This window comes from Vanacampus margaritifer, chromosome 4 (genome assembly GCF_051991255.1).
Source record: "Vanacampus margaritifer isolate UIUO_Vmar chromosome 4, RoL_Vmar_1.0, whole genome shotgun sequence".
Classification (NCBI taxonomy): Eukaryota; Metazoa; Chordata; class Actinopteri; order Syngnathiformes; family Syngnathidae; genus Vanacampus; species Vanacampus margaritifer.
The window spans coordinates 19,603,654-19,631,528 of NC_135435.1; the positions used below are offsets into that span (position 1 = coordinate 19,603,654).

General features: G+C 40.5%; 1 protein-coding gene across 2 annotated transcripts; it reads right to left on the reverse strand.

The window, feature by feature from the left end:
* Window positions 1–576: 576 nt before the first annotated feature.
* Window positions 577–27,625, reverse strand: itsn2b (intersectin 2b). 2 transcript variants are annotated; one of them, XM_077563202.1, is made up of 40 exons: window positions 27,329–27,625; window positions 21,534–21,611; window positions 20,334–20,426; window positions 20,183–20,246; window positions 19,952–20,109; window positions 19,259–19,396; window positions 18,623–18,668; window positions 18,292–18,428; window positions 17,086–17,149; window positions 16,857–16,994; window positions 16,679–16,767; window positions 16,309–16,571; window positions 16,037–16,186; window positions 15,801–15,941; window positions 15,629–15,716; window positions 15,148–15,287; window positions 13,846–14,003; window positions 12,951–13,765; window positions 12,724–12,845; window positions 12,306–12,545; window positions 11,759–11,952; window positions 11,359–11,414; window positions 10,314–10,480; window positions 10,208–10,232; window positions 9,954–10,075; window positions 9,711–9,807; window positions 9,306–9,503; window positions 6,332–6,453; window positions 6,156–6,262; window positions 5,880–6,063; window positions 4,914–5,012; window positions 4,738–4,821; window positions 4,566–4,649; window positions 4,408–4,470; window positions 4,145–4,294; window positions 3,938–4,056; window positions 3,654–3,736; window positions 3,489–3,572; window positions 3,190–3,363; window positions 577–2,187 (listed from the first exon to the last, which is right to left on the reverse strand). In XM_077563202.1, exons 2-40 carry the CDS (start codon window positions 21,538–21,540, stop codon window positions 2,039–2,041), a joined length of 5,412 nt encoding a protein of 1,803 aa, XP_077419328.1. In that variant the 5' UTR covers window positions 21,541–21,611; window positions 27,329–27,625; the 3' UTR covers window positions 577–2,038. The 2 variants fall into 2 exon arrangements, with proteins under 2 accessions (XP_077419328.1, XP_077419327.1); XM_077563201.1 differs by having other exon boundaries at window positions 11,759–11,955; window positions 27,329–27,624.
* Window positions 27,626–27,875: the final 250 nt, after the last annotated feature.

The following is a 27,875-nucleotide window of genomic DNA, read 5'->3' on the forward strand; positions in this document are numbered from 1 at the left end:
TAAAAGGGATCGTGTTTGACTTCCAATTCTCAAACTTGACTTCTTTATGTATAATTCTGTTTCAGTCTTAAACAGAGCATGAGTCACTAATAGCAATGTTATCCCCACAGTATTTAAGACCCCCCACTGGGCGGCACAGAAGGTTGATTCCAGCTGTTGTGTTGCACAGCTGTGAGCGTGTGTATGTGTTTGTCAGCCTCTCTCGCAGCCACTGTCAGCGTGGTTACGCAATCGCTGTTGCTCCCGTGCACCCGAAACAAGTGGAGGGTGAAGAAGGACTTAATGAGGTCTATTTGTGCACTGTACTCTTCCAAAACTCCTTCCCTGTCTGCCCTTGATAAAATGGATTCAAAATAAAACAAAATGACGTAACATTTATTTAAAATTATTCCCACTCAGTGATGGCATGAATTATTGCCTTTACGTGTTCCCCACAATGGTAATGAGAACAAGAGGCATAGTAAATTAAATAAAATGGATGGATGAATATACCAGATTTCAGATAACCAATCAGTGAAAATTCAAACTTGGAATTCCTTACTATGGGGTGCCTTTCAAATAATGTGGAAGTCTAGCCACTTTTAATATTTTTAATTTGAATCAGGAACCCCTGATTGAGTACAAACAGCAGGTAAACAGACAGATGGTTGCAAAAATCGAAGTACAACCAAACAAACATGTTTCACAAGTCTATTCAGAGCACTTTGGCAGTCTGTGTGTAAAAAATAAGACAATTCAAATCAATGAAGTTAATAAAAGAAATAAAAACAACCTGATTGACTTAAACAAGCAAGCGGTATTACAGTAAGTGAGCCGACTTAAAGCAAAACTCAACAACTACAGAAAAAGGTAACAACATGCTCCGCCAACCCTAAAAACAATCCCAAACATGATTACGCAAAATGACAATTGCCGCATGATATCTTTGGGTAGGCCCACACATAAATTAAGAAATAAATACAAATTGTAATTAAGATGTAGAACCCCGGCAGGCCCTTGCTGAGGGTGGGGTGACATTCAAATCTGAGGTGGGATGGAAGAAAAGAAAGTCACACTATAAATTTGTCTGATAAAAGTGGAACATTTTCACTCGCTGTAAATGAACATGAACAGGATTCCCTTCTAACGTAACATGAAAGAGAATGATTATATTATTATTGCACAGCCGCTTACTTGGTTTCAGTTTGAATCTAAAATATGTTTGCAAGGGACTTTGGGACAGATGGGTGTTATTAAAAATAAAATATACAGAGGAATCACCAAACAAACCTAACTAATTCCCAAATGTCCCAGAGAAATAAAAAATAAGGCCTTTAAATGGTTACACACAGTTTTGAACACTGTTCAATTAGTCAAAAACCCTTTTAAAAAAATAATAAAATGCTGTGACTTTACTCTTACTAAATTGCATGAAAAGAAAATAGCCTGACCAAACCACAGTCAACATACAGTATATAAGAGCAGCGTGTCTTCAATGCTGTGTTATCAACAAAACGTACATTTTGTTACATACAAACTGATTGTGACATCGCGCACACAGTTTCACAGGTTGAAAGTAGCTCATCCTAGCATTTTTCTTGGGTCCACACAATAAAAAGATGGGACAACAAGGACTGAGCCAATCATGAAAACAAGAGCGCAGACACACTTTGAGTCCTTTACAGTGATTGGACCCAGAAGGACATATCCTGAGATCTTCTATATACACAACAGTGGAGTGTGTTCAAGCCGGTGCTACTTTGACAAGGTTTTCATGTCAGAATGGTGGAGAGACAGCATGTCAGCAAAGCCATCAGTCAGACTGCTCCAACTACAACTTGTCTAGTGGACTTGGCCCTGAATCACCATATTAGAAGAGTAGATTCATTCAGGGTCTATCAATATTCCCTTTTTCATCCAATGCAAAACAATATACTTATAGCCCTTCTGGAAGATTGGGGTAACGTCAGACAGATTTTCTGCCTTCTTTCATCACAATATTAAGACATGCTAAATGGAAGGAGAGCTACCCCGTGGCAAAGGCAGCCCTTTGCTTGAGCTATTTGCCATTAAAGAGCTGCAGGTCGAGGCGAACCCACACTTCCCCGGTGGGCACCTCATGCAGCAGAAGACGTCGCGTTACGGCGCCCTTACTCTCCAGCTCTTTCTTTATGGTCGCCACGGGAACCTCCGTTCGTCCCAGGAATTCTGAGAAGAGAAAATAAACATTGTGAGTGATTTGCTTTGTTTTTATACAGATTTGTTCTAAATTGTGTGTGTGTTTTTACACAAAAAAAAATCTCTGGATCTGGATTTAATCCACAAATTACTGGAACAATATGAATACTTAATCATCATTACTTAAGATGATATGCGGTGAACGAGATTTTTATTTTTTTTTGTGGGAGATGTTATGCTACAAGACCCATATAGTAAAAAAATAAATAAAAATATCCACAATAGAAAACAAACAAACATGGTTTACAATTTTTAGGCCCCTCGCACACGCTGCAATAACAATTTAACGTCATTGTAAATGCATTTGAACCCCCACAAAAATGAAAGCATAAAATTAATAGAAAATAGATATAATATAATATATATATATAATATAAATATCAAAATTTATAGAAACATGGTCTACGTATATAGAATTTTTTAACCTAATTCTGGTTACTTAATTCTGTCTGTTAGCGAGAGCCACTACATCGTGATAACTTACATTGATGTTTCTGCATTTGGCAATTTATTATTATATTATATTATTAGTATGGGATTTTTTTTTAATGGGCTTTAGGTGAACTGATGAATACACACACGCTCGCACATACAAAAAAAAAAAATAAATAAATAAATATATATATGTGTGTATATGTATATATATTTTTTTAAAAAAAGAAAAGAAAATAGAGTACATATTGTACTGTCTGTGTGTCTTTAAAAGGCGGGCCCTGGTTGGGTTGGGTGCAAAGTCAGCGAGTCTGCACGAGTGTCTGAGCATGAACTGTGTGCTCATTGTATGACTTCTAAAAGTGAATTGGCGACTGTGGCTCTCCTTTCCCACATGTGTGGGCATTACAGTTAAACATACTAAAAACATAAAAAACAAAAAGATTTGTGTGATATTGTGTGGATTTTAATGGACAAGAAGATATGTTACATGTTATGTGAAGCACACAAAGAGGCAGGGCGATGAATAAGGTTACTGACCATCAGGAGCAAACAGGTCCCTCTCAAATATAGTGATGCTGAGGACATCTTGGTAGACATCCTTGATTTGGAACTGACAGTTGAAGTTCCACTTGGGGTACACTGTGTCGTTGATCGTCCGGGACGTGAACACCTGAGCTCCCATGGTCACCTCACAGTACGGATTCATTTTACCTGCAGCGGGGAGGGAACGGGAAGGAAAGCCTCGAAAATGTATCATCACACTAACACACACACTCACTAAAGCAATTATGTCATATTCAAAAGCCAGCCTGTTGTGCAAGTGTGTTCACACTCACCATTGGACCGGACTGCCTTCAGCTCTGTGGCTTCCAAAATTGTGACGAGGAGTCGGCCGATTCCCTTTCCCTTCACGGAGCGAACTAAAAGGACCAGCACAGAGTCATTCATCTGCAGGGTGTGTCACATTAGCTGTAATACAGATGAGAGTGTGACGCGCTTACATTGGTAGGCCCTGTCCCGCTTCTTCTTTTCCGTCTCGATGTATTCTTCAGATGCTGCCTTGATCTTCTGAACCCAAGCTGTCCTGCAAACACAAAGGATCACAGCAAACATTAAGACTGGCCGACGCATACGCTACTTCACAAAAAGTTTGTGATATACAGCTTTTGGGTCAAAGTTCAGGATAAGCCTAAAATGCACAGTAACCTTCATTTAAGATTTTGAATGTACATGTTCAATATCATGTCTTTTTGCACAGCATGCTGTTCTTTGTGCGCATATCTACCGTTCATTGATGTTGTCCGTCCTCAGTATGTAAACCGTGTCGATGTGCGAGATGTGGAAGACGGGTTCGTCACCGGAAGGATCCGGCAGTTTCACCAGCACTTCATTGAGCATAACAGGCTGCGGGAAAACACGGCCCACAGATATCAATGCAAACTAGAAAGAAACTGTGACAGGCTGACTGACAGCACAATATTGTGTAACTTACCGGCTTGTACATTTTGAGCTGCCCGTTGTTCTTGGTGCTGAACAGTTTATCAATACCAGACAAGGTGAATTGCTTCCCTGATTGAGTCAAGAGCAGGAAGTCGTTGAAGAGGAAGACCCAAAGTTCCTTGTTGCTCTTTACTTTGGACAACTTGCAAAAAAAAAATAACAGCAAATTAACATCCAGCCCAAAAAGCGTAGCATGGTAGAATAGTAGTTGGAAGGTTTGTGTCACAGTCGAGGGGTTTATTTAACGTCAGTCACCTTGCCACTGTGGAGTAATTTTCTTGGGCCCAAACAGTTGGTGATAGAGTTAAAAACAATATTCTGTGGAAAGAAACAAAAAGCTTTTTAGATTATTATTTTTTTTAGTGGTGTGGGTGATGTACATATGAACTCAACTGCATTTGAGAACTTAATACCTCGGCTGCGCCTTCACACAGGACATGACTCTGAACCCACTCCAGCCTATCAGAGTTCTCCGTATCTCTCACACCTTCATTGACCTGGTTGGCACAAGAGACCAGTGGAGGCTCAAATTGCTTAGTGGCACAATTCCGTACAGTATATCACTAATATATGACAATTCCACACCTGTTGACAGAGTTCCTCTGCCCTCTCCAGAGCTTCTTTTAGAGGACCTCTGTCACCATGGCCAGCCGCAGTGCACTCCAAAATCTAGTGAAAGATGACACAAATAATGAGAATGCTTTTGTTTTTGTTCTTATTGGACACAGTGCTGCGCACAAGTAACATGTGGGCATGCATACACTTTTGATGTGCAGCGGGTAGCGTGTGATCCTCTGCATGGGTTTGAGGAGGAAGCTGGACAGTGGCATCCCTTTACATCTGTAGTCTGAGCCAATTTTCTGACAAAGGACAGCAAAGATAAGACAGAGAAGAAATGCCACAAATTGTTACATTTAAAAACATGAGTGTTCATCAAGTGAAAACCTATGCCAAGGCCTAAATATTCCCCCTGTATTGTAATGTCATTAATGTTTTTTTTTTTGTAAATGCTTTTCAATGAGTATGCAAAAAAAAAACAAAAAAAACCTTTTTTTTATATTTTAATAATAAAGGTCATTGATGATATTTATTCTTATTTAAAAAGTGCACTTAATATTATAAAAACTCAGGAGAAGTGAAATTATTACTTAATTTCTGTATAAAAATATTTTAATTGGTTATCATAATTGCATCATTTCTTGAGCTGGTGAAGTTTATTAGCTGTTAGCTATACTATTCACCAAAATTACAAAAAAATAAATGTAGAAATATTACATAGCATGAGGTGAATCGGCATGAGTTTGAAGTTTTAGGATGCACCTCTATAGTGTCTATACAATAGGGATAAGAAAAAAGTATTTTAAGTTTTTATATGGCACAAATGTATTTTTTTTTCCTTATCTCATTGGACAAATTTCAGGAAATAACCTTTTACACTGGATCACAACAACCTCAAAATTTTCCCAGGGGTTGAATTATTTTGGATTTAACTTTAACCTTTCCATTTATCTTCATATTATTTCATTCATTAATGAAATTGTTTAGATTTTTCCTCACACGCTGTTTTTATACTATAAAGACACTTTGAAGAGGGTTATAATAATTATTATTATTATTATTAATTGTGTTAAAACGGCACTAAAAAAATGTGCGTTAAAGATGCCTACACAAAAAACGCATAAAATAACTTTTCAGTAAAGTGTAGGCCTCAAGATGCCCCTTCCTACCTTGAGAAACACCTTGAAGTCAGGCTCGTTGTCGGTGCGAGTCTGCAGCAGCGCGGCTCCTTTAATCTGACACGAGCAGAAGTGGCTGTACGGATGCATGTGGGACAGCTCAGCAACCAGAATGTCTCCCACCATCTGCACCGGCATGTTCTCCCCGCCGCTTTTCTTTCGAGCAGACAACGCCCTGAAAAAAAAAGACGGTAAGAATCCGTATTGTGAGGTTTGAAGCACACTGGAAATATTTCTAAAAGCTCTTCTAGCGGATGTGGCACTAACCTGAGAAGTTTAGTGTTGCAGGCAATCAGATCTTTCCAGTTGGCAAAGATCATGTTCATCTCTGCATCATTCAGTCGTCCGGATTCCGACATGGGCTTATGGAAAACCTACAAAGAGTACAACAGATTATTTGCCATGCAGATGTGCAGTTAGTTAACATGTTTGCTTTGTCACACCTCGAGCACTGTCTGCAGGTCCTCCACATATCTTTCCTCAGTCTGTAGCAGCTCATGAATGTAGCCTTGCCTCTTCTTCTCAAGTGGGCTCAGCGAGTCGAAGCTGGTCATGTCTGCACACCCTACATCACACATAAAACACACGAGACGGGGTATTTTGGATGCAAAAAAAAAAGGGAAAAACAATTAAACAAAAATGGCAAGTCACTATAACTGACCGCATCTACTGAACCCCAGCAGCAATTTAACAATGCATACACTGCCTCTTCATGGACAACTGGACAAAAAAGTAACCTGGCTCAACTTTGAGCTGTCGTTTCTCTGTTCGGAATAATAGGAAGACAACACATGTATACATACCGGATGCATGATTTAACATTTGTGTGCAGCCCAAACTCATCGTTCTTCTTTCTGCTTCCCTAACCACACAGTCACTAGTCACCTCATCCCAGAGGTTTAAAAAATTAAATCTGCTTTCTAAAGTCATCACCTGAAGTATGTATCACATAAATGCATAAAAATAGTATTTTCTTAGTCCCTGTCTTCACACAAATTACTTGTCAGTCTAGACAACACTGTTGTCTTGTCTCTCTCACCTTCTGGCTGTTTATCTCCGTGTTGCTGGTGACAGATTACAAATGTTTCCATGCGCAAAATAAATCTGTTTGTACCAAAACAGGGAGAGGGATTCATGGTGGGATGTTCGGAGCAAAAATGTTATTGGTTTTGTTATACAGCCATAGAAAGAGAGAGAAAAAAATAGTTTGGATTAGACACTAATTTTAGATATTCGAAACAGACAAAAATCCTTGGGAAAAAAAATGGTTTAAGAACTAAATGGTTTGTAAATGGTCCTTTGACCATCAACCGTGTTATCTAGTCGATTCAGTTGTGGGTTACTGAAACAGTTTGAGATTTCTGTTTGTGATACACTCTCACACACACACACACAAACATGCATGCATGTTCCCACATAAACACATACACACACACATATGTACGCACCTGAAGAATACTGTATACAGGAATAATAACACTAACACTTAAGTGTGAAATTCAACAAAGCTTTAATGTTTTAAGGCAGAACCCAAAGAAAATAAATACACATCATTGCGATCAGTGCATTTGACCCTGTTTTCTTTTATCCTTAAATCTGAGGAGAGCTTGCAATACATTGAGCCAGATCATTCTGAAAAAAATTAAATAAAATCTAAGCAGAAAAGTCCCCTTTCTTGCATTAGCACAGCATGGCAACGCACTAGACATAGGTTTTCCCTCAAGCTTGCATGCTGTTAATAAAAATCAATCTTATGATCTTGCAAGCAAACATATTCTTCCACTTCCAGTGAGGACAATCAAGAAGGCACTAAAACGCAAGGGTGATAAAAGTTTGGATAACATGTATGGAGGCATCCCTGTGAGATAAACTGTTGACTCTCCCAAAAAAGAGAGAAAAGATGCTGAGCAAGAAGTAGAAGATTGGGCAGAAAATACATGAGGGACAAAAACGTACACAATAGAGAGACCCACTATCCGTCTCTCCCTCTCCCTCTTTGCATATTTGTTTTGAAAAGGCACATAGGCTTTTTGCATCAGAGTCCCAGAGAGCCTCTCCGCGCTAGTAGAAGTCTCCAAAACATTACAGTGCTTAAGCGAGAGTAGTCAGTAGATTGGGTGGGACGGTCCAGGCACCCAAATACTACTCCATCAGAGCAGTGTGCAATAATAGTGGGTCTCTCTGAAGTCAGGAGGAGAGGAGGTGGAGCTCGTTTTACCATCCTAGAAGGAGAAAAGAGGGCAAGTGGGTGGGAGGGCAACAAGTGGGGACATGAGGAAAGAAGAAAAGGTGAGAGTCAGCAAGAAGCAACAGAGGAAGAGTTGGGACGGAAAGCAGAGATTAAAAGCTAACAAGCAAGGAGAACTCCGGTTTTGACAGATAAGAATCCCTACAAGCACAGTGAGATGCAGTGAGAAAAAACGTCAACAAAAAATCTCCTTAACTCATGAGTTGCTGGGCGGCACGGTTGGAAGGGGAGGGGAGGAGTGGCCATCCAGCATTAGGAAGATTTCGATTCCCCCAGACCTGTCAAAGTATCCTTGAGGAAGATAATGAACCCCGAGTTGCTCCTGGAGCTGTCATATCAATGCGAGTTTCCCCATGGTGGGAGTCTAAGGGTCCTGTTTTGAGTATTAGGTATAAGATAATGTATAAGGTAGTGAAACCTCTAAAATCCAACCCACCAGGTTGTACTGTGCTGGCTGTTAAGAGTTTGACTAATATCGTGCACAAATTAATATGGGAACTCAGCAAATCTTCAGCTGACTTCAGATAATTGGGCATTGAAATGATTGAGTTAGCTAGTGTGCTGCTTTGCCCTGAGCGGAGAAGTGTGTTGAACACAGCAGCAGAGACATAACGTATTGTTATGTAGAGTCTTGTGTTTATCTTGGCTGGTCAGTGATTCATAACAACTGCAGATACAAAAGAAAGTATAGGGTTAAAATAAGTCTTACTTTGAAGAACTGATCCATGTCTGTCAAAGGTTCTATGATGGCAACAGTTTGCACCTGGAATTGATTACTTCAATTTCCTTTATTTCCTACGGAGAAAACATTCGAAATTTGAACAAATTGAAGGTTGCGTTTTCCTGAAACGGATTGTGTTGTAATTCAGAGGTTCCACTATTTTAAACATAAAATATCGTAGTTGGTTTAATGTTTACTTGGCTCTATTTTTGAACAATTTGCATCTGGCAATGTCAAATTATCTACATCAACGCATTGGTTTGCAAAATGCTGCGCAAAGGAGCATAAACCAAGAAGAAGATTGCATGCAAAGTGCAACGGTGATAGAACAGCTCCCACAAGCCACTTGAAATATGCTTAGATGGAGAGAAAGGGTCACCGTTATATACTACGGCGACGACGACGATGATGATTCAAGGGTGCGGCCATGTGGAAGTGCATTACTTACACTGGTGACTGGGGTCACCGTCTCCCGTGGTCATCTTAACGTAATTGGTGGGGAACAACCCAGTAGCCCCATTGACCTCGCCCTTCCACCAGTCGGGGTCGTTCTTGTCGAGGACGGTGATTGGCTGATTTGCTGAGAAGCTCAGCTCGTCCTTGTTGGCGGCTGTGTAGTCGTATATGGCGATCACCTGGCACACTCCTTGACAAACGAACAATGTCAATGAGCCCAACATCATTACCGCCGCCAATTGTTTTATATCTAAGACCCGTAAGCGTTTTTCAAACATAATTACTGTAGTCATGACATAGCAAGGTTAGTGATAGACTAGGGCATATTCCAGCATGCATAATAATTCTAAAAAAAGAGAACCCACTGCATTTAGCTTTGAAAGCGTGTGCATTTTACCTGACTGGACTGCTGGTGTGGATTTGCCACTACTAGACCCCAATATCTGGATATGTGAGGAAGGAAACCACCCTTTCTGGCGCTTTTTACCACGGGCCTGTTGTCAAAGCACACATGCAAAGAAAAACGATCAAAACCTTCAGCATACAAGAGACTGACTCTAAATAGACAATGTCGAGTATACTTGTGAAATCATTTGGTGCCATCTACTGTCGAGAGGTAGATCACTTGAGCACTACTGACCTGCAGCTCTCCGAGCCGCCAGCCTGACACATCCTTGCCGAGGATGACAACGAGCTGACCATTCTCAAGGTTCAGCTGCCCAGGTACAGAGGAGATGTGGGCTCTGGTCACTTTGCCAATCTCTGTGCAAGCAGAAATAAGGGCATTTTTTAGGGTAAAACAGACAAAAAAGAAAGAAACAAACAAACAGGAGATGTAATGTTATGGGATGGGTACAGAGAGTGTACTATCAAAATAAGAGTAAAGATACTGACCTGGCTTCTTGGCAGATGTGCTTGTCTGAGAAACACAAAGAAAATGTTTTAATAATACATATAATGTATGTGTCATAAACTAGAGTAGTGGTGGAAAAATCCTTACATCAGCCTCTTTTGGTTTGACATAGGTGGCGGGAAAGGCACCAGAGCGGTCGCCAATGGTGCCAGTCCACCAATCTCCATCTTTCTTGGTCACCAAGATCACATTACCCTCTCTAAACTTCAGATCTGAAGCCTCTGGTGACTCATATGGGTATAACGCTGTATACTCTAGAAAGCAAAAGTGATGGAAAGCTTGAAGCCAGCAATCAAGTTGTAACCACGACAAGGGAAAATAACACCTTGAAGGAAACGGGTTAATATTGACATAAATATGACTGTCCAAATTAAGTATTGTACATTAAGGCTATGTTCACACTGCAGGGTGTGAACTATTAAATCCAACCTTTTTATGTACTTGTTCACATTCCCAAAAAAAAATATGGCTTCGGATGTGAACAGAACGCATCCATGATGTCATATGCATGCGCACAAAACACATTGAGTGATGTGAACCAACCAATCCCCACCACCCCCACTTGTACTTTTACTCCATTGTTGGAAAAAAACATGGCTGGCTGGTTGAAAATGGTGCCTCGTGTAGGGGCTCATTTTATGATTTCATACCCACAGAGAAGCGAGATGGGAGGAGGTAGAAATATTTTGGGGATATGAGGCAACTTCTCGATCTGATTCCATGGAGACGTCTACTAAAGAGGACGTCACGTCATTGCCGCGCCTAAATCACTACTATCACCACAAATTTATGCTTTATATTTCAAGTGGGATTAAAGCCAAATTGAGGTGAAGTGGTTCAAATAATGAATGGATGGATTAAATCAACACTGCTACTATAACTTGGCAGATTCACGGACAATAGTCAGCAGTCCGTCTCCCAAGTACTCTTCCTCCCACCCACACAGAGCACTTATTTGGCTTGTGATGAAGTATAGGTCGAGTGTGTATGTATGAGCTTTCATACTACAGACGTATTGGATACATTTCCAATTTATATCCACATATGATCGAGGCCTGGGTGTGATTTGAAAGGAGGAGATAAATTGAAATCATACTGTTCACAACCCCAAAATCAAGGCAGATGAATTCACCTTCAAATTGCTGACTGCTGCTCGTGTCTGTGGCATTGGATGTGGCGTTCTTCATGCTGTAAACACAAAGACCCAAAAATGAATTCAAAATACCCTCTGAAGTTTTATAATAATTCATTAACAGTGTTTGCATCTCAGTGAGTGTCTGAAAATGATCCAGAGTATTGTTGATGTTATGTCTTAGAGCTGTTGAAATATACTTACTTTGTTATGGCTTGAATTTATCTATTGTGTAAAGAGCTACCAAGGTTATGAGTTAGTGGTGGGTCTATGTCAGCCCAAATAATGATTTGTGTGACTTGTTTGCTATTGAGGCTTTCAGAAAAATCACTTTTTTAATATGTTAGAAAGCAAGCACGACTCGTGTTACTATTTTGCGTATTTGTATACCGGTACATACTCTGAACTGTTGTCTTCTCCGAGAAGGGTGACGTAGGACTTGGGGAACCAGCCTTGTTCTCCGTTCAGGTTTCCCAACCACCAGCTGTCCTGCTGTTCTAACACCTGAATCACATCGTCCTTATTGAAGTTTAGATGGCTGTCTGTCTTTGCAGTCCAGGAGCACAGGGCCTGGGCGAGCAGGTTCCCTACAACCTGCTGATAACGAAAATACGGAAGTATGTAGCTAAGTTTAGACACTAAAGACCTGTCTTCAATGTGGTACAGTTCAGACTGGCTTGGTGGTTTGGAATGGTAAAAGGCAAGATGTGTCAGCTGTGTTAATAGTGTGCTTTTACAGTAGTGTAATGAATTCAACAAAGATGTTTTAGTATCCCAAGGACAATGCAGCGCTTAGTTTCTTTATTTTGCCATGTGTGTTATGATACCTTCTTGCTATCTCAGTCCACTTTTGACATAGAAAACCCAAAAATGCCAACTGTACGAATTTCACTTAACTGTACGCTGTACTAGTGAGATTAAGAAAAAAATTACTGAAAAAACCTTACCTGTCCTGGTGTGGTGGTGTTTGGAGAGTGTGTTGGGGTGAAGGCAGATTTAGTCCCAGCTACCTTTGCCGCTTCAAGAGCATGAGAGAGCTGCGACTGGATGGGCAATTTTGGAGGTGGTGCAGGGGCTGTCGAGTCAGACGGACCCACCCTCTCCACGTAGCTCTTTGGGAACCAACCCATCTGACCCTGCCTGCTCCCATACAACCAACCCTCCTCTGGCTCCACAGTCTCATCCACCTGACAGAGGAGGACAGAAAGATTGGAAGTTAGGAGGAAGGGGTTTCATTCAATTATACACAGACTAAAGGAAAAAAATAATTAAATGTTTGTATACAGCTATCCAATTCTATATAGTTAAGCTTATCATTGATCTGATCTTGGTGGGCAGCCCTTGTGAGGCATATTGCAATCGTACCTCGATGATTTCATCTGCGTTAAAAGTGAGCTCTTCATGGTTTCGCGCAGTGAAAGGATAAAGTGCCCTGAAGGGCGTAAGAGCCACCGAACTCCTGGGTTTCATGACCCTTGGTTGCCGGCCTGTGGTTGCACATGAGGAATTTGAATTAAACAAAGAAGCTCCTTTCCATTCATCATACAACTTTACATATCATATCGTATATTGATTGCAGAGGTTTTACTTACCTTTCCGTTCCTCCAGCCCTCTAAGCAGAGAGTTCAGTTTCTCTTGAATGTCAATTTTGCCTCCTCCACTTGACTGATTCTCCCTTCTCTTCTTTTCTTCTTCTTCCAACTTTCTCTTTCTATCCAACTCTGCTCTTTTTCTTTCCTCCTCACGCCTTCTCCAGTCTTCCTCCTGTTGCTGCTGAAGCTTCCGTTTCTCTTCCTCCCCTTTTCTCCTCTCCTCTTCCTCTTTTCTCCTCTCTTCATCCTCAAACCTCCTCCTTTCTTCAGAGTCTCGGATGGCGGCATGGGAGGCCCTCTGTCTCCGCCTTTCCTCCTCCACTCGCTCCCTCTCCAGTCTGCGTTCCTCTTCAAGCCGCCTCCTCTCCTCTGCATCCTGCTCTTGCTTCCTTTGACGTTCTTCCTCCAGCCTCCTCCTGTCCTCCTCTCGCTTCAGTCGCTCCTCCTCTATCCTTCTCTTTTCCTCCATCCTTTTATCCTCCTCCAGCTTCTTTCTCTCAGCCTCCAACTGCCTCCTCTCCTCCTCCAGTTTTCTTCTCTCTTCCTCCTGCCTCCGTCTCTCTGCTTGCCTCTGGCGTTCCTCTTCCTCGCTTTTCTTCCTCTCCTCTCCTTCTCTACGCTTCCGCTCCGCCTCCTCCTTTGCCCTGAGTTCTCGTTCGGCCTCCAACTTCGCTGCCTGGATGAGAGCTTGCCTTTCTTTCTCCTCCTCCTTCCTTTGTTTGGCCTCGCGTTCCTCCTGAAGTCTTCTCTGGCGCTCCTCCTCATCCCTCCTCAACTTCTCCTGCCACTGACGTTCCTTTTCTAGCTTGATAAGCCTGCGAAACAGATGAAAACATTAATGCGAGGAATCACGTGAGGTTTGATGGGATTTAACTTGTGTGAAAGTGTCAAAGACCTTTGAGCTTCTTCTTCCTGCCGCCTTCTCTCTTCTTCCTGTTTCCTCCTTTGCTCATGCTCCTCCTTCCTCCAAATGAGCTCTTGCTTTTTGTTCTCTTTGATACTACGCAGGTTCTCAAGTGCTGCCTGCTGCTTCAGCTGGCTCTCCCTCAGTTCCTGATGCACATGAAAACAGCAAGTGTTGACGTGACTAACCTGAGTGAGTTAGGAGCGGAGCAAAATTTGGACAAATGCCTAAGTGTTCAAAAAAAGCTTGGAGGGCAAAGCTAAACAAAGGGGGTGATAGCCAATGACACCAGCCAATAAAAAGATATTCAAAATTGAGAACAACAAGGAGAATGAGGTAGAAGAGATTACGAAGGCAGGCCAGCAGTGAGAAGACCGCCTGAAGCAAAGCGTCGTTAGCGCCCACATGCTGCATAGTTATGGGAAAAATGTGTAACAGGAGGACGGTGCAGAAGAAATAAGCAAATGGTTGAAGGTAGCAAAAGATATGACAAAATGAGGTTAGTTAGTCATAAGCAAAATCTCTACATGACTACTCAATGGGACATAAGAAACTCTCCCTCAATTAGATGCCTCTCTTATTCCATTAGTTTAAAAAAAAAAACACAGGCTGTAACATTACCTTAGGTCATAGATGCTACTTTTTGCAGACATATAAGCGTTAACTGCTGGAACAACTAAGGTCGGTTGATAACCAAATCAGCAGCGCTGAAGCACATAAAGAGTCTCTCAAGTGAATTTAAGTGTGGAGAAATAACCAATGCTATAAACGGGTTACCTTAGAAGTATTAAAAGTGATCTTAGAATATGTAGAAATGGCATCTTTTCTGGCATTTTGCATTCCAATAAACACATGCTCGTTCAGCAAGTAGCATGCGTCCATGTATATGTTGCATTGAGCGATGCAACTTGTATTTTTCCTAGACTACCCCAGTTGTTGTTCTTTCAGTCCTTCATAAGTCATTTTTATATTGTTTCAAACTCCAATTTAACTTTACACATATTGTAACACACGGTACATTATTTTTACCACCAGGTGTGGAAAAAAAAGATGCTTTGAATTTTGCATTTGTACAAACTAATGTTTCCTCGCTAACACACATGCTCTCCCCCACCCTCATAATCTATCCCCCGTCTGCCCATATGCAGTGGCGTAAATAAATGCCCCTGGCCGTTACATGAGGAACTACGTTAGGTAAATAGCTATGTGACCCATACACACAGTCACAGTGAGTCACTGCTTCATGTGACTGCAGGGTTTTAACTGATGCCATGTCAAGTTGCTGTATGCTACCTGCATGCCTTTGTTATACCGGTCCAGCTCTTCCAGTTTGGCAGCAGTTTCTCTCTCAAGGGCTTCCAACTGATCTTTCAGTTTTTTGCATGTACCGCGCTTCTGGGTAACACCGAGCTTCAGGTTGGAGATGGTGGACACTACAAGCATAGGATGAGACAGCATAATGAGCTGGTATTTTCCTTTCGTACACTAATAAATTATGGTTGTAAATTGAGTTTAATCTGACACCACATTGCCTAAATATTATATAATCTTCTTAGAATAACTTCATGAAGCAAATAATTATGGCAAATTGCACGGCTAAACAATGCATTTGAACTTTTACTACTGTGTTTTCATTGCTTTGTGTTAACTGCTGTGTTCATTTTTGTTGCTCTTCTGACATTTTTCGTGTCAGTTTGCTAAGACAATAATACTGCGAAAAACTTAATAGTATAATTTCATGATCTCAGCAAAGCAGTGCTCCACCAACACTAACCGGAAAAGTTATTCACAGCCATGCTTTGGAGTGTCTCCGTCAACCTCTTTTGTTCTGGAGTCAATTGGGACAATTTCCTCTGGGACTCCTGTCAAAGAGTAAATGCAAATAGTTTTGATGTCACAAAAGAAAATAGGAATCACAAACAGTTTGAAACAAAACAGCCACTAACCTCAATCTGTTTCTGAAGGTTTATGATGTCTTGTTGGCGCCCATCTTTCCTCTGATTGATAAGGTCCAGCTCAGTCTTGGGAAGCTTCTTCTTGTTTTGAATGTCCCACAGACGGTCAGAAATCTGACGCTGTTTGCTACCCTTCAGTGTTAAAACATAGAGAACGACCTGACACCTCCACCAAGGTTGGCAATGCTTTTGCAATTGACCCTCCATAGTAGCTCTTCACCACTAACCACAGCTTCCAACTCCATCTCCAGACTCCTCTTCTTAGCTTTGAGCTGGATAATGTCATCCTGCTCCTGCTGCCTCTTTATTTGGAGCTCTCCTCGTTTCCTCCTTTCCCATTCCTCCTTCCTTTGCCGCTCAAGCTCTCGCTGTGCAGCCTGTAGTGAACGAACACATTATACAGCACAGTGACGCTGCAGTAATAATTTGTTGTGAGCAAAAGATGTGCCAGAAACCACTGTTGATATGTGAAGGGTTGAGAGCTGCAACACAGCCTCACCTCTTTTCTTTCAATTTCTCTCTGACGTTCTTCTTCTCTCTGCCTCTCCAACTCTCTCTGGCGCTCCAGCCGTCTCTCTTCCTCTTTCCGCCTCCTCTCCTCTGCTTCACGAGCTTCCTTCTCCCGCCGCTCTTGCTCCTCTCGTACCTTTTGAGCTTGCCTCTCTTGCTCCTTTTTTTCCGCTTCCAGCAATGCCAATCGTCTCTTCTCCAGCTCTGCATTACCAAACTCCATGTTGGCTTTGAATTTGTCCTCGAATGATACTGAATGGTGACAGGTACAACAATAAGTGTTACTTACATTAAACTGAATTTGCAACTTCAATAAACTCTTTAAGATTCTAAAGGAAAAAGGAAGAAAAAAACCCAACTGTAGCTTCTGGCTTTTTGTGGGGGTTCAACATCAAAATTATCATTAAGAGCTGCATAGTGAGACGCACTGGACCCATTCACAACGGCCCTGGAAGAAAGGATGATATTTCAGACACCAACTAACCTCTCATTTTGATGCAGTCATGTGCTAAATAATTAGGCTTATTTTACACTTACCTTTGTGAGGGTGGCACCAGGTCAGCTGGCAGGGTTCGCGACAGCGGTTGCCCGCTCGTGGCCACATCTACCAGATGCATGGCCAGGATGAATTCCTCGGCCGAGAGCTTGCCGTCCTTGTCCACATCAGCCAAATTCCTGTAGAAAAGTAATACACACACGCATTCACTATTTATTAATAACTACGTACAAAATGTACACTTATAAACATTCATGGTTATGTCCTCACCAGATGGAGGCAAGCTGAGTCTGACTGAGCATTGTGGTTGCCATGGCACCTCTCACCTGCTGACCTATAGACAAATGGAATTTTTATTTTAAACATAGTCACCCTGCCTAAAATGTTTTTTCACCATTTTTTTTTGTATTGAACCCAATACTGATTATATTTAGTACTAATTTCATTTGGAGGGACAGAATTGAATGGTCTTTTGAACTGAGAATGTAGGGGATTTAGCACAGATGGAGAGCATCATTAGGAGATGATTTAGGCAAAAATAAAAAATAAATTGTCAAAAACCTACTTTAGTCAGGTGACGATATGGGAGAATGGCAGTATTACAACAGATGTGCGGAAAGATGTGTGAGGTATGACTGACTAATTATATATATATTTTTTTACACTTGTATTGCACACTAAAAAAGCAAAGTAAAATTTAAAACACACGGTCGTTGACTGCATTCTCTGTATATTGTATATACAGTAGATAAAAGGATCTGATGATTGAAAACTTAAGTTTTACCAGAACTTTGATTAATGTCTAAACATTTTTTAAATCCTTTTTTTATTTAGGTTATTTTAGAAATATATTTTCTTTACTTGTGTTATATGTTTTTGTTAATGTGTTTAAATATTGTCTTTGCATGTTTTTGTTTTGTTTACTTTGCTTCTGAATGCCGTCAACTGTTCTTTTCATGTGAAGCACAGGCCTTGTGTATGAAATGTGCTATATAGAAAAGCTACGTTGCAGTCGCTGGCTGATGATGAGCTCTCAAGTACTGTACTGTTATGTTACATAATGGCAATTTTAACATCATCTAAACAAAACTAACGTGTACAAGAGCTGGCAGGCTGCGGACTACAATAAAGACATGCATTTGCTTAATGGAGCTACACTTTAAAACACAGTTACGATGACCATCATGAAAGTCATGTCTGCGTGGGTGTGTGCTCAATGCTCATTGTCTAACTACATTACGGCTATTTCCGAAAAACCGGTCCAACAAGCCTGCCACACACAAGCACATACACACTTGCTAATTTAGCCAAGGCTTGACGCAATTTAAACTGCAAAAAAGAAAAAAGAAGGGATGGAACATTTCTGAACTCAGCCTTTGTTCATAACATCCACGCCTGCATGCCACACATAGTTGGGTTTTGTATGACCTAAGTGCACTGTGAGCACGCACACGCAAGCGCTCACACACACTGTACCAGTGAGGTATCCAGTCATCTGCTTGTCCAAGATGTTGAACTGCTGCCTATATTTCAGTCTGGCGGCATGTGGCACGGCCCACTCCCCGAGGCCTGCTGCCATTTGGCCAGTCATTGAGGAGGGTGGCAAAGTCGCGCTGCAAAGGACAAACAATACAAAAATACAGGCTGAACACACCATTATACTGATGTCTCAGTTCTTACAGTCTACAGACGGAGAAATAATAAATGAGGTATAGTATAATTTACAAGCACTCCACTAGATAAGAGGCGGATAATGTGAAGGGCTGTTGCTTTGGGCATTTGAAATGTCAGGGTGTTTGTGCACTACCTTAATGAAAGTGGAGGACCATAGGAGGATGCAGATAGAGGAAGGCCTGAAAATACATCAATATACATTTTATTCATTTATAGATGCATCAGCAAGAAGACGGATGTACACTACATGAATTAAGGGTATTACCTTTGTTCATACTTCATATAGTGTTTTTTATGAAAATAATAATAATAAGAGTGCTCAAATACTTTTTTTGTATGGCAAACTTTATTAGTGGCACGACTATATGGATACTAATTAGGTCTGCACAATATTAAAGAAACATAATCACAATAATGGCCTGTGCGTGCAATATCCATATTGCAAAGATGCACAATATGTTTCATGTTGAATTTGATGCTTTTATCTGACTTTGACCAATCAGATGCAACCATACATATGCATCACCATCCAATAGGTGAACAATTAGGGGCATTAATAACATTAAATAAAAAGTGCATTTGCAAAAAATTTTTTTACAAATACATTGAGCCTAACATATTTTTCCACAAAAAGTGTTTATTTCATTAGATAATAAAAATGACATTTATTTAGGTTCTGTTTATGTGAAGCACAGAGTTGCCTTGTGTACGTTTTCCCCCCAATATCATATAGCACTAATAATAATTGTATAAAATAAATAGCATGTACCAGTGGCCATTGGCTGGAGAAGTCCCACGTTGAAGCCTGCCATTGGTGGCAAAGAAGTGTGTCCTGGGGTTGCCATAGATACAGGTGTTAACATGGACAGGTTGGTGCCAGACATCAGGGAGATGTTAGGCACCATCCCTAAGGCATACACACATTAAAAGCTATTACTTAGATAGTAGACAACGTGCATGACAACAATCGTTCAAAGGCTTTCTTCAATTCTTTTATAATTTTTGTATGTACAGCTCTTACTTGAAAGCATGTGTTGCCCTAAATTGCTTTAATATTGCTTTTTAACTTTTCAGTCTCGAACAGGTCAATCACAACATGATGTACTGGCATATCAACAGTCACCTATATAATATTAACTTCTCTGCATGTGGCCACAGTAAAAGATCAATGTTATTTTCGAGGACACTAACATCAACAGGAACATGGACTGTTGCAGCAATAAGTGACTGTAGACTATAATGCTATTGCACGAGAGCCTGTGTATTTATTTTTTAACAATTGTAGCCATGCATTCTCAAATTTTACAATGTTGAAACAATCACGGCTTTGTTCTATGAGCAACCATATGATATAGGCTTGGAAAAGTTTCAATAGTAAGTAAAGCTGTGTTGAGCCGAATAGGTCACATGCAGTGAAAAAGTGTACTGGCTCAGAGTTCAAGTGTTAACGCATGGGCGGTACCATAGGCAGGATTGTAAGCAGGCACAGGAGGCTGCTTCATGATGATTGGCAGTAGAGAAGGAAGCGGTGTTCCCTGGAGTTTGAGCTTTACAAGCTTCATCGCAATGGAAAACTCCAACCTGTCCATCTTCCCATCTTTGTTCAGGTCAGCAAGAGCCCTGAGATTGAGCAACAAAATTGTCAGTCAAGAATAGATTTTGTGGGAAGTAGTTGTTCCACAAATGTTTTTACCATATCTCAGCAAGAACTGACGCAGGTAGCCCTGATTGAAGGAAAAACTTCCTTGCCTGTTCACCTACAGAAAGAAGGTAAAGAGGCAAGAAATCCAGTGAATACAGAAGGACAATGTAGCTAAGAAAGCACAGTGAACATATGGATGCACCTGAAACATAACCCATTGACGGGGCAAGTGTGTCAAACTGCTGGTCATGCTTGTTCCTCTCTTCTGGAGTGACAGCCCACACATTTGTACCACCTGCAATATATGGAAAATTTGATAAAGGCAAGCGAGGCGGTATTAGGCAGACATACCTCTTTATCTAATGTATGTATGATGTAATAAATTGGGTTGGATAGATTTCCCTAAATCTTTATGCTTAATAGATATTTTGAACAGTTCTATGTTTCCAACCTTTTCATTTCCCAGAGTTCAGTTTTGTTATCGACATAGCTGCCTGTCAGCGGCAGTGAATGAAAAAAAAAAAAAAGTAGACACCCACCTATTATCTGTTGTGAAATTTGTCACTTGTTTGACAGTCAGTCATACGTATGCTGGAGCATAAACTGTACGCTATGAAAACTTCAAAATGTGATTGTAAATTAATATTGTAGACAAATCATTTTGCCTTTGTCATGTTATAAGTATATCTTACATGCTGAAAATGTGTGGACACACCTGGTCTAGATTATGCATCCAAGATTAGGTGACTTTGGTGTAGATTAGTGGAACATGAGAACTCTGAACACAACCCTTGAACTCTGACTTTGCAAATGTTTAAAAATTCACACAGACACTCCAAAATGTTGTAGAAAGTATTTCTACAAACGTGGAAACTGCACAAAAAAGATCTAGTTGCTGTATGGCCAAGGTATGTTTTTGTCCTTGTAGTGAATCTCAGTTGTTCAAGTCTTTCTGAATTATACATTACGTTAATAACCTTAACACGCAGAAAGCCTTGTTCAAACAAATCACACTGGTGATCATCACCAGGAAGCAAAACCTTCACCTGAGAAAAGCAAACAAGCACTTGGCACCAAAGGGGATGGCCCACAAAACGCAGCCAGACTAGACACTCCCTAAACTTGGTAAGTGTTAAATTAAACATGCACAAACAGAAAATGATGTTATGATAATGACTGAGAGCTGCCACACACAACTGTGGCCAAGTAAATCTATGGGAAAATCAAACAGCAAAACAAAACTAAAATAAACGGCAGTTGTGGCACGCGTTATAAATGATGTTTATTTTAAGATCTACTTGCACACAAAGGTTATCTTATCATAGCTACCGCAAAGAGGAGTATTCAAACGTACATGCACACAGAGCACTCATACATACAAACAAACAAGGATCCCGCTTACCATTCATATTTGCTGGTGTCGGGGACAGAGGAAGAGGATGAACTCCTGATGGTGTCCTCAGCTACTGCTTGCAGCCATCTGCAAAACAGACAGTGGAAGCCCCGTCATCAGTCAGCACTGCTGCGAGGACAGCACAGCACAGCAGCCGTGGCGCGAACGAGGGAGGCAGGAAACAGGAGGGAGATTTTGGTCAGTCAGCACAGTCTAACAGGGCTTCTCCTGTTCTCCTCTGCTTGGGCAACTCAGGCCAACTCCCAAACCATTTAAAGCACACTGGGAGAGGCTCCAACACTGTTCACAGTCCCTCTTTATTAGTGCTAGAGATGTGGCATTTACATTCACTGGAAAGACCGGCGTATGCTATCTTTGGCAATAAACATACTAAAATATTACATCTATATTGCTTGAGGTGACAATAAAAGTCATATGCTGACTTATGTCACGTCAGTAGAGCTTATAAAACATGATTTTTCTCTCCATTCATTCTTTGTTCGCATGCTTTGAATGTACATGACTCAACAAGTAAAGGTTTAAAATCCATCAGTCAAACAGTAGAGGGAGTAAGAAAGTGGCGATAGTGACACAAAGGAAGCGCTCAAGTTTAATCTACATCTTGAAATGTGCTTCTAATGTCTGCGATACAAAACTTGTCATGTATGACAGCACCAGCAATGTGTTAGGAATATTAGACTATTAATTAAGCAGTTAATGTTTTATAGTGGTGACAGTTCAGTTTTTCTTATGAAAAACAAAAAACACATTTGCAATCCATTGAGGTTCCAATGTACAGTGGGACCTTGAATTTAGTGACTTAGTGATTTAGTACAAGTTTTCCAAGATATAAGTCGTCGCTTGGCTGTTTTTTTTTTTCTTTTTGGTGTGACATTTGCGAGAAAAAATATGAGATACAAGCCCGAGATGGTGGCAGTGAACTCAACTGATCTCAAAAAGTAAGTAGTAAACTTTAAAAAAGAGCTTTCTAATTGTTAACTCGCAGTTCAAACTAAACACACAAATAATAATACATAATACAAGTGTTAACGGAATGAATTAAACTTGTAAAGACGCGACAACCTATAACTGTAGACATCTGCACATACATTGAAATTGAAAAAAGCATGGGAATTATGCTTGAATCGCAATAATCACAACCCAGCAATCAATGAAAACAAAAAGACCAACATCAATAAACAAATGTCACGATGATGCAACACAAGTTCTGTAACAGCTTCAGTATTTCTGAAAAGCAGCCAACACAAAACAAACTATGTGGAAAAGGACACAAGAAGTTCAGTTTAAAAAAAAAAGTGTGAAACATATGTCTTGCTTGTATCTGCCGCTTCCACGCTGACCACCTGCCAGCGTCAGTTAGTGAGACTCAAATGATAAAGTCACAGGAAGCAAAACGGGACACATTCCAGTGTTTCTACTCAACACTTCCTTCCCAGCAATCAGAAAACAGCATTTCCTCATTCCTAGTCAGCTGACAGGAAGCCGTCATGGACTTTGGCAGCGGGACAGCTTGGATGTGACACAGCAATCCAAGGAGAAAAAGTTTAAAACGTAACAGCATAGCAAAAAATGCCTGACTGGCCAGTTATTTTAGGAGGTACAATTACAAATTGTCAAAACATAGTTTGGAAAAATAGAAAGGCATGACAAAGTGAGGGTGTGGTTGGACTGACTGTGTTCAATCGATGCCCACAAGGAGAGAGCAAAGCAGGACTAATCTACTGCCTGCCATCTGTCGCTCTCCTTCCCTTTCCCTTGTCTCTTCTTTTGGGTCATGTCCTCTCCCTCGATCTCAGTTACTTGATGCTTTCTCCTCTTTGGTTTATAGTTCGTTATCTCTCTGGAGTATAAACATGACTCCCAAATGGTGCAGTAACCCGATCATTCATAATATCTCATAGATAACATCCTTTAAATGCACCAATTAAACTGTATTTCACTTTATTTATAGGTCAATTAAAAATAAATGTATAACATAGAAAAATATGTCACTGCTACATCATGTACAGTACACTTAATGAAAGGACACATTTATGGGTACATATATAATTTGTGATGCTTTAAGTATTGCTAGTTGCTAACATGACCACAGCCTTTTGGAGCCTGAAAAGGAAGCTAGTTGGAAAAAAATAACAAAAGCAAGGCTATTATACTGTAGTTTACGAAAACAAATAAAAAAAAAAAAATAGAAAAAAACTAATTAAAAATAAATACAAATGAGTGCTTTAAAATAATGCTAACTAGCTAAAACCATTAACTAAAAACTAATTAAAATAATCAAAAATAAATTAAAAATTAAGTATTTTAAATAGCAAAATCAAAACTTAAATAACCCAGGTGGAAAGTGGACGTTTTTGACAGCATCATTGTTCACTGGCTGATGGACAAAACCAAACCAAAAAGAGTCGTCACACACAAGTGGCTGACTATAGGCAAACTCAAGTTTTCACCTTGCTGTAAACATCTCAAAAATGTCCCTGTCTATATAGTGAGACCCACAAATACGCACACACAGGCCATCCGTCAAAGTTGTCATGAGGTTCCAAATGAATTCAGCAGCATCTTTAAAATTTGCATTGCAACAGCCACAACAAGCTAGGCTGGGTGGGAGAGAGTGTGAGCGCACAAAGAGCAGCCCGATGAAACACGGGGAATATTCTAGAAGTAAAGATTAAACAAAAGCTACGTTTTGATGGTGCATCAGCTTCCTGCATAAATAGAATAGCTTTATTGCAGGATTCCATACAGTAGAGCAACTCCCTACTACAGAGGTGGGCAATCTCGGTCCTCGAGGGCCGTAGTCCTGCAGGTTTTGGAGGTTTCTCACTTCCAACGCAAGCTGATTCCAATCAACAGGCTCATTATCAGGCTTATGCAGAGCTTGCTGATGAGCTGATCATATATCAGCTGTGTTGGAGAAAGGCAACCTGCAAAACCTGCAGGACTCTGGCCCTCGATGCCCACCTCTGCCCTACTAGATACACAGTTGATTGAGTTACCACCTGTCATTTTTGACTGTAACAAACTACTTTAAGTTAAAAATAGCAGTATGCAGTCCTACTTAAAAACCCAGTATCCATGCTACACGGTCAGAAAAAAGTGCTAAATTTGTCCCTAATACTTGGCTCAGGCACTCACAAGCAGGCTTGTTGACGTCACACGCCACCACATTTGGCCACCGCCTCTCAAAGGCACTTCTCTAACACACAACAATACGTAGTATATTATCTAAATTTCAATTCTCCCACAATAAACGGGGGTACATCGCAGTTTTATTTAGATATACTATACTGATAAAATATAACTCAAAACATTGCCTGTACAATTAATGAAGCAATTGCAAAGGAGCCAGGTTGTGATTATTTTCATTTATATAAATATTTGGTAAAACGCAAATAAATTGGAGGTTGACCAGCATCTTTGAACGGATTGTGTTTGACTTCGGTGATTCCACTGTTGTGACCAGTGTGGACGTTTTTTGTTCATCACCCGTCAGACATCAGGCAGTTCCATTTATCACATCTACATTACAGACTGCTGCATGGAAGTCTGTCACTTCACTTGTGGCTTGCCTGTCCTCGTCAAACCTCAAATGCTTCGACTTGGCTTCAGTTGCTGTTGAAAAGGTCATGCTTGTCTCACTCGGTATATACAAAACACTCAACTGTTGGATAAATAGCCTGCCTGGCACTGGCTACGTGTCGCAATAGCCATGAATCCTGGAGATGTTATTCCAATCAGTGCATCGTTTAATAATAAACCATGCAGTTACATTGAAAAGGGGGTCATACTGAACTAGACAGAGATGAGATGCTACCTCAATCCATTTTAGGTATTAAATACACCCACTTCCTTGTTCCTTGTGTCTGCCTCTTAAATACAGTACCTTGATTTACAAGTGACCCGGCAATTTGACCAATGAGCACTAGCCTATAGTGACAAGTCAAATTCATAATCACAACAAGGCAGCATTTTGGCAGAACAAAGAAATAACATGTCTTGCATTTGACAATACAAACGTACTGTACTACAAACGATTGATTCTACCTTGCACGCTGACTTTACGCCAGTAACTCCATGCACATTATTTCTGGTTGATGACTCCATGTCTGGCTTGTCTTTTTAACCACCCATTCCTCTTCCTCCTACTCACTTTGACGCAGGATTTTCCTCATCATGACCTTTAGCAATACAGAGTTCAACTGAAAAAAGGCCCTCAAAGAAAATGCAGTGCAACAAACATACATTTAATATTGCAGCTGTTTGGTTTCTGTATCTGATACTGATACTGCGGCCAGTCAATGACAGTTACGACTCGTGATTGAAACACTGACACCCTTTTTTAATAGTATGTTATTAAACCATGTGGCATTATAGGTGAAAATGTCACAACAGGAAACACATTTAAAAAAAACCTGCAGGGGCCTTTTAAAGTGTTTCACAGCATGCGTAATCGTTGCTGCAGGGCAAGGCTCTCTCTGCTGAATTTGGTTTCTTTGCCTTGCCCTGATTTGTCAATATATGAGACTGACAGGACTGGGGAAAATACCACTGTTTTATACTGGGTGCATTTTGTGGCAGTATTTTGTCATCTTTGGAAGTAGCAGCAGTAAATAAAGTGTGCCAAGAAAAAAACTGTGTCGGCTACAGCAGTGTTGGACAAACCCACCCATATTCTACATTAGACAAATCTCGTGGCACAACATCCCAAAAAAAAAAGTCAAAAAACATACAGGCACATACTGGACTGGAATAATAACCTTGTCTCAATGTACCCACAAACTGCCTCAGTGTGAAATCTGGGCTCGTTTATCAGACAATGTTTATTTATTGGCAACCATATAGATCTCCTAGAGCTGCACGAGTGTGTGTAATGTTAACAGTCAGTAGTGCATCTAAGTAATGAGGGGCCATCTTTGTGCCTCTTTTGGATAATTTCCAGTACAAGCGTCACACTATGAGACAATCAAATGTACACAAACACAGTGTTGAGCAATAGTGCTATAAAGCAGTGATTCTCAAGTGTGGTACTAGTACCACTCAATGTATGTGGGTTCCCTTTAGTGACATGTAAACAATCACCTTAGCCTACCACAGTTCTGTTGTGTTTAACTTTGTTTTAAAGTACGTTATTATTTAACTTTTATCTGCAATACAATTTGGTGAGTTTTTGTAAGTCATATTCAAGCGCACTGTTAATGTACAAACTGTGCATAATATATATTTTACGAATAAAACCACTGTCCTGTTTTATTAATTTATATTTAGATCGACACTGCAGAATTTTAGTGTTGGTCAAAATGGTGGAACTTTGGAGAGCTAATTGTTTAGATAGTCATTTAAGTCAAAAGTTTAAGAACCACTACTTAAAGAAAACCTCGTACACAGTACTTTCAAAAACAGGCTGAGATGAACTTTTCCTATCTCAGTGTGCAAGCCACACATTCTCAGATCTCTCGTGTGCTGCCTGCAACCTGCTCAACTAGTTTAAAGTATTGCACTTGCAAATCTGCCTTCACTGATACCCAAGTTACATACAATATGCACTTAAACAGCTCTTTTATTGTGAATCAATTCACAATTTTGCTCGAAAGCACGACTGAGCTCGCCATCCCTATCACGTCCCGTTGCATGTTATTACTTTTCACTCCTTATATCTTCGTCATTATAATGCAGCTTTTGCCTACATTTGTGACATTACTGCAAGCAATGGGACACGATAAGTCGGTTGAAAGCGAAATTACACTATTTAAACGACAGTTAATGACAATATTTGAACTTACCCTTGGTTGCTTTCTCGCTAGGTAAAAAAAGAAAAAAGAAAAAAAAGATGTATGTCCGAGTTTTCTAAATGTTCTAAGTTAATATCATGTTCCAGGGAAAGCCTCTCTTGCCGACGACGTTATTGTCCGAAGAGAAGTGAAAGGGAGGCAGAAATGTTTGAAGTTTTTAGTTTTGCTGTTACTTCTCGGGAGGACCTGTTGCTGACAGCTCGCTGTGCTGACTGCTGAGTGTGTCACACCAACAACATGGCTGACGACCACTGCCTGCCTGGCATGCTATTGCGGAATGGCTGCTTAGCAGTGCTGTTAACGTCTGTCCAGCGAGGGTGGGAGGAGAGACACCGGGGAGGGATACAACGTAAATGAAAGGGAATGATGGGTGGGGGAAACTCATTAAAAGCTTGAATGCACGGCACAAATACATTATTGAGCCATTCAATTGGTAGGACCGGGGCTATTTTTAACGGCCATCAAATGATACCGTCTCTTAATGTGTAGAAAAGTATAAATGTAGTGTAGTTATCAAACAGATTTCAAACATATATTA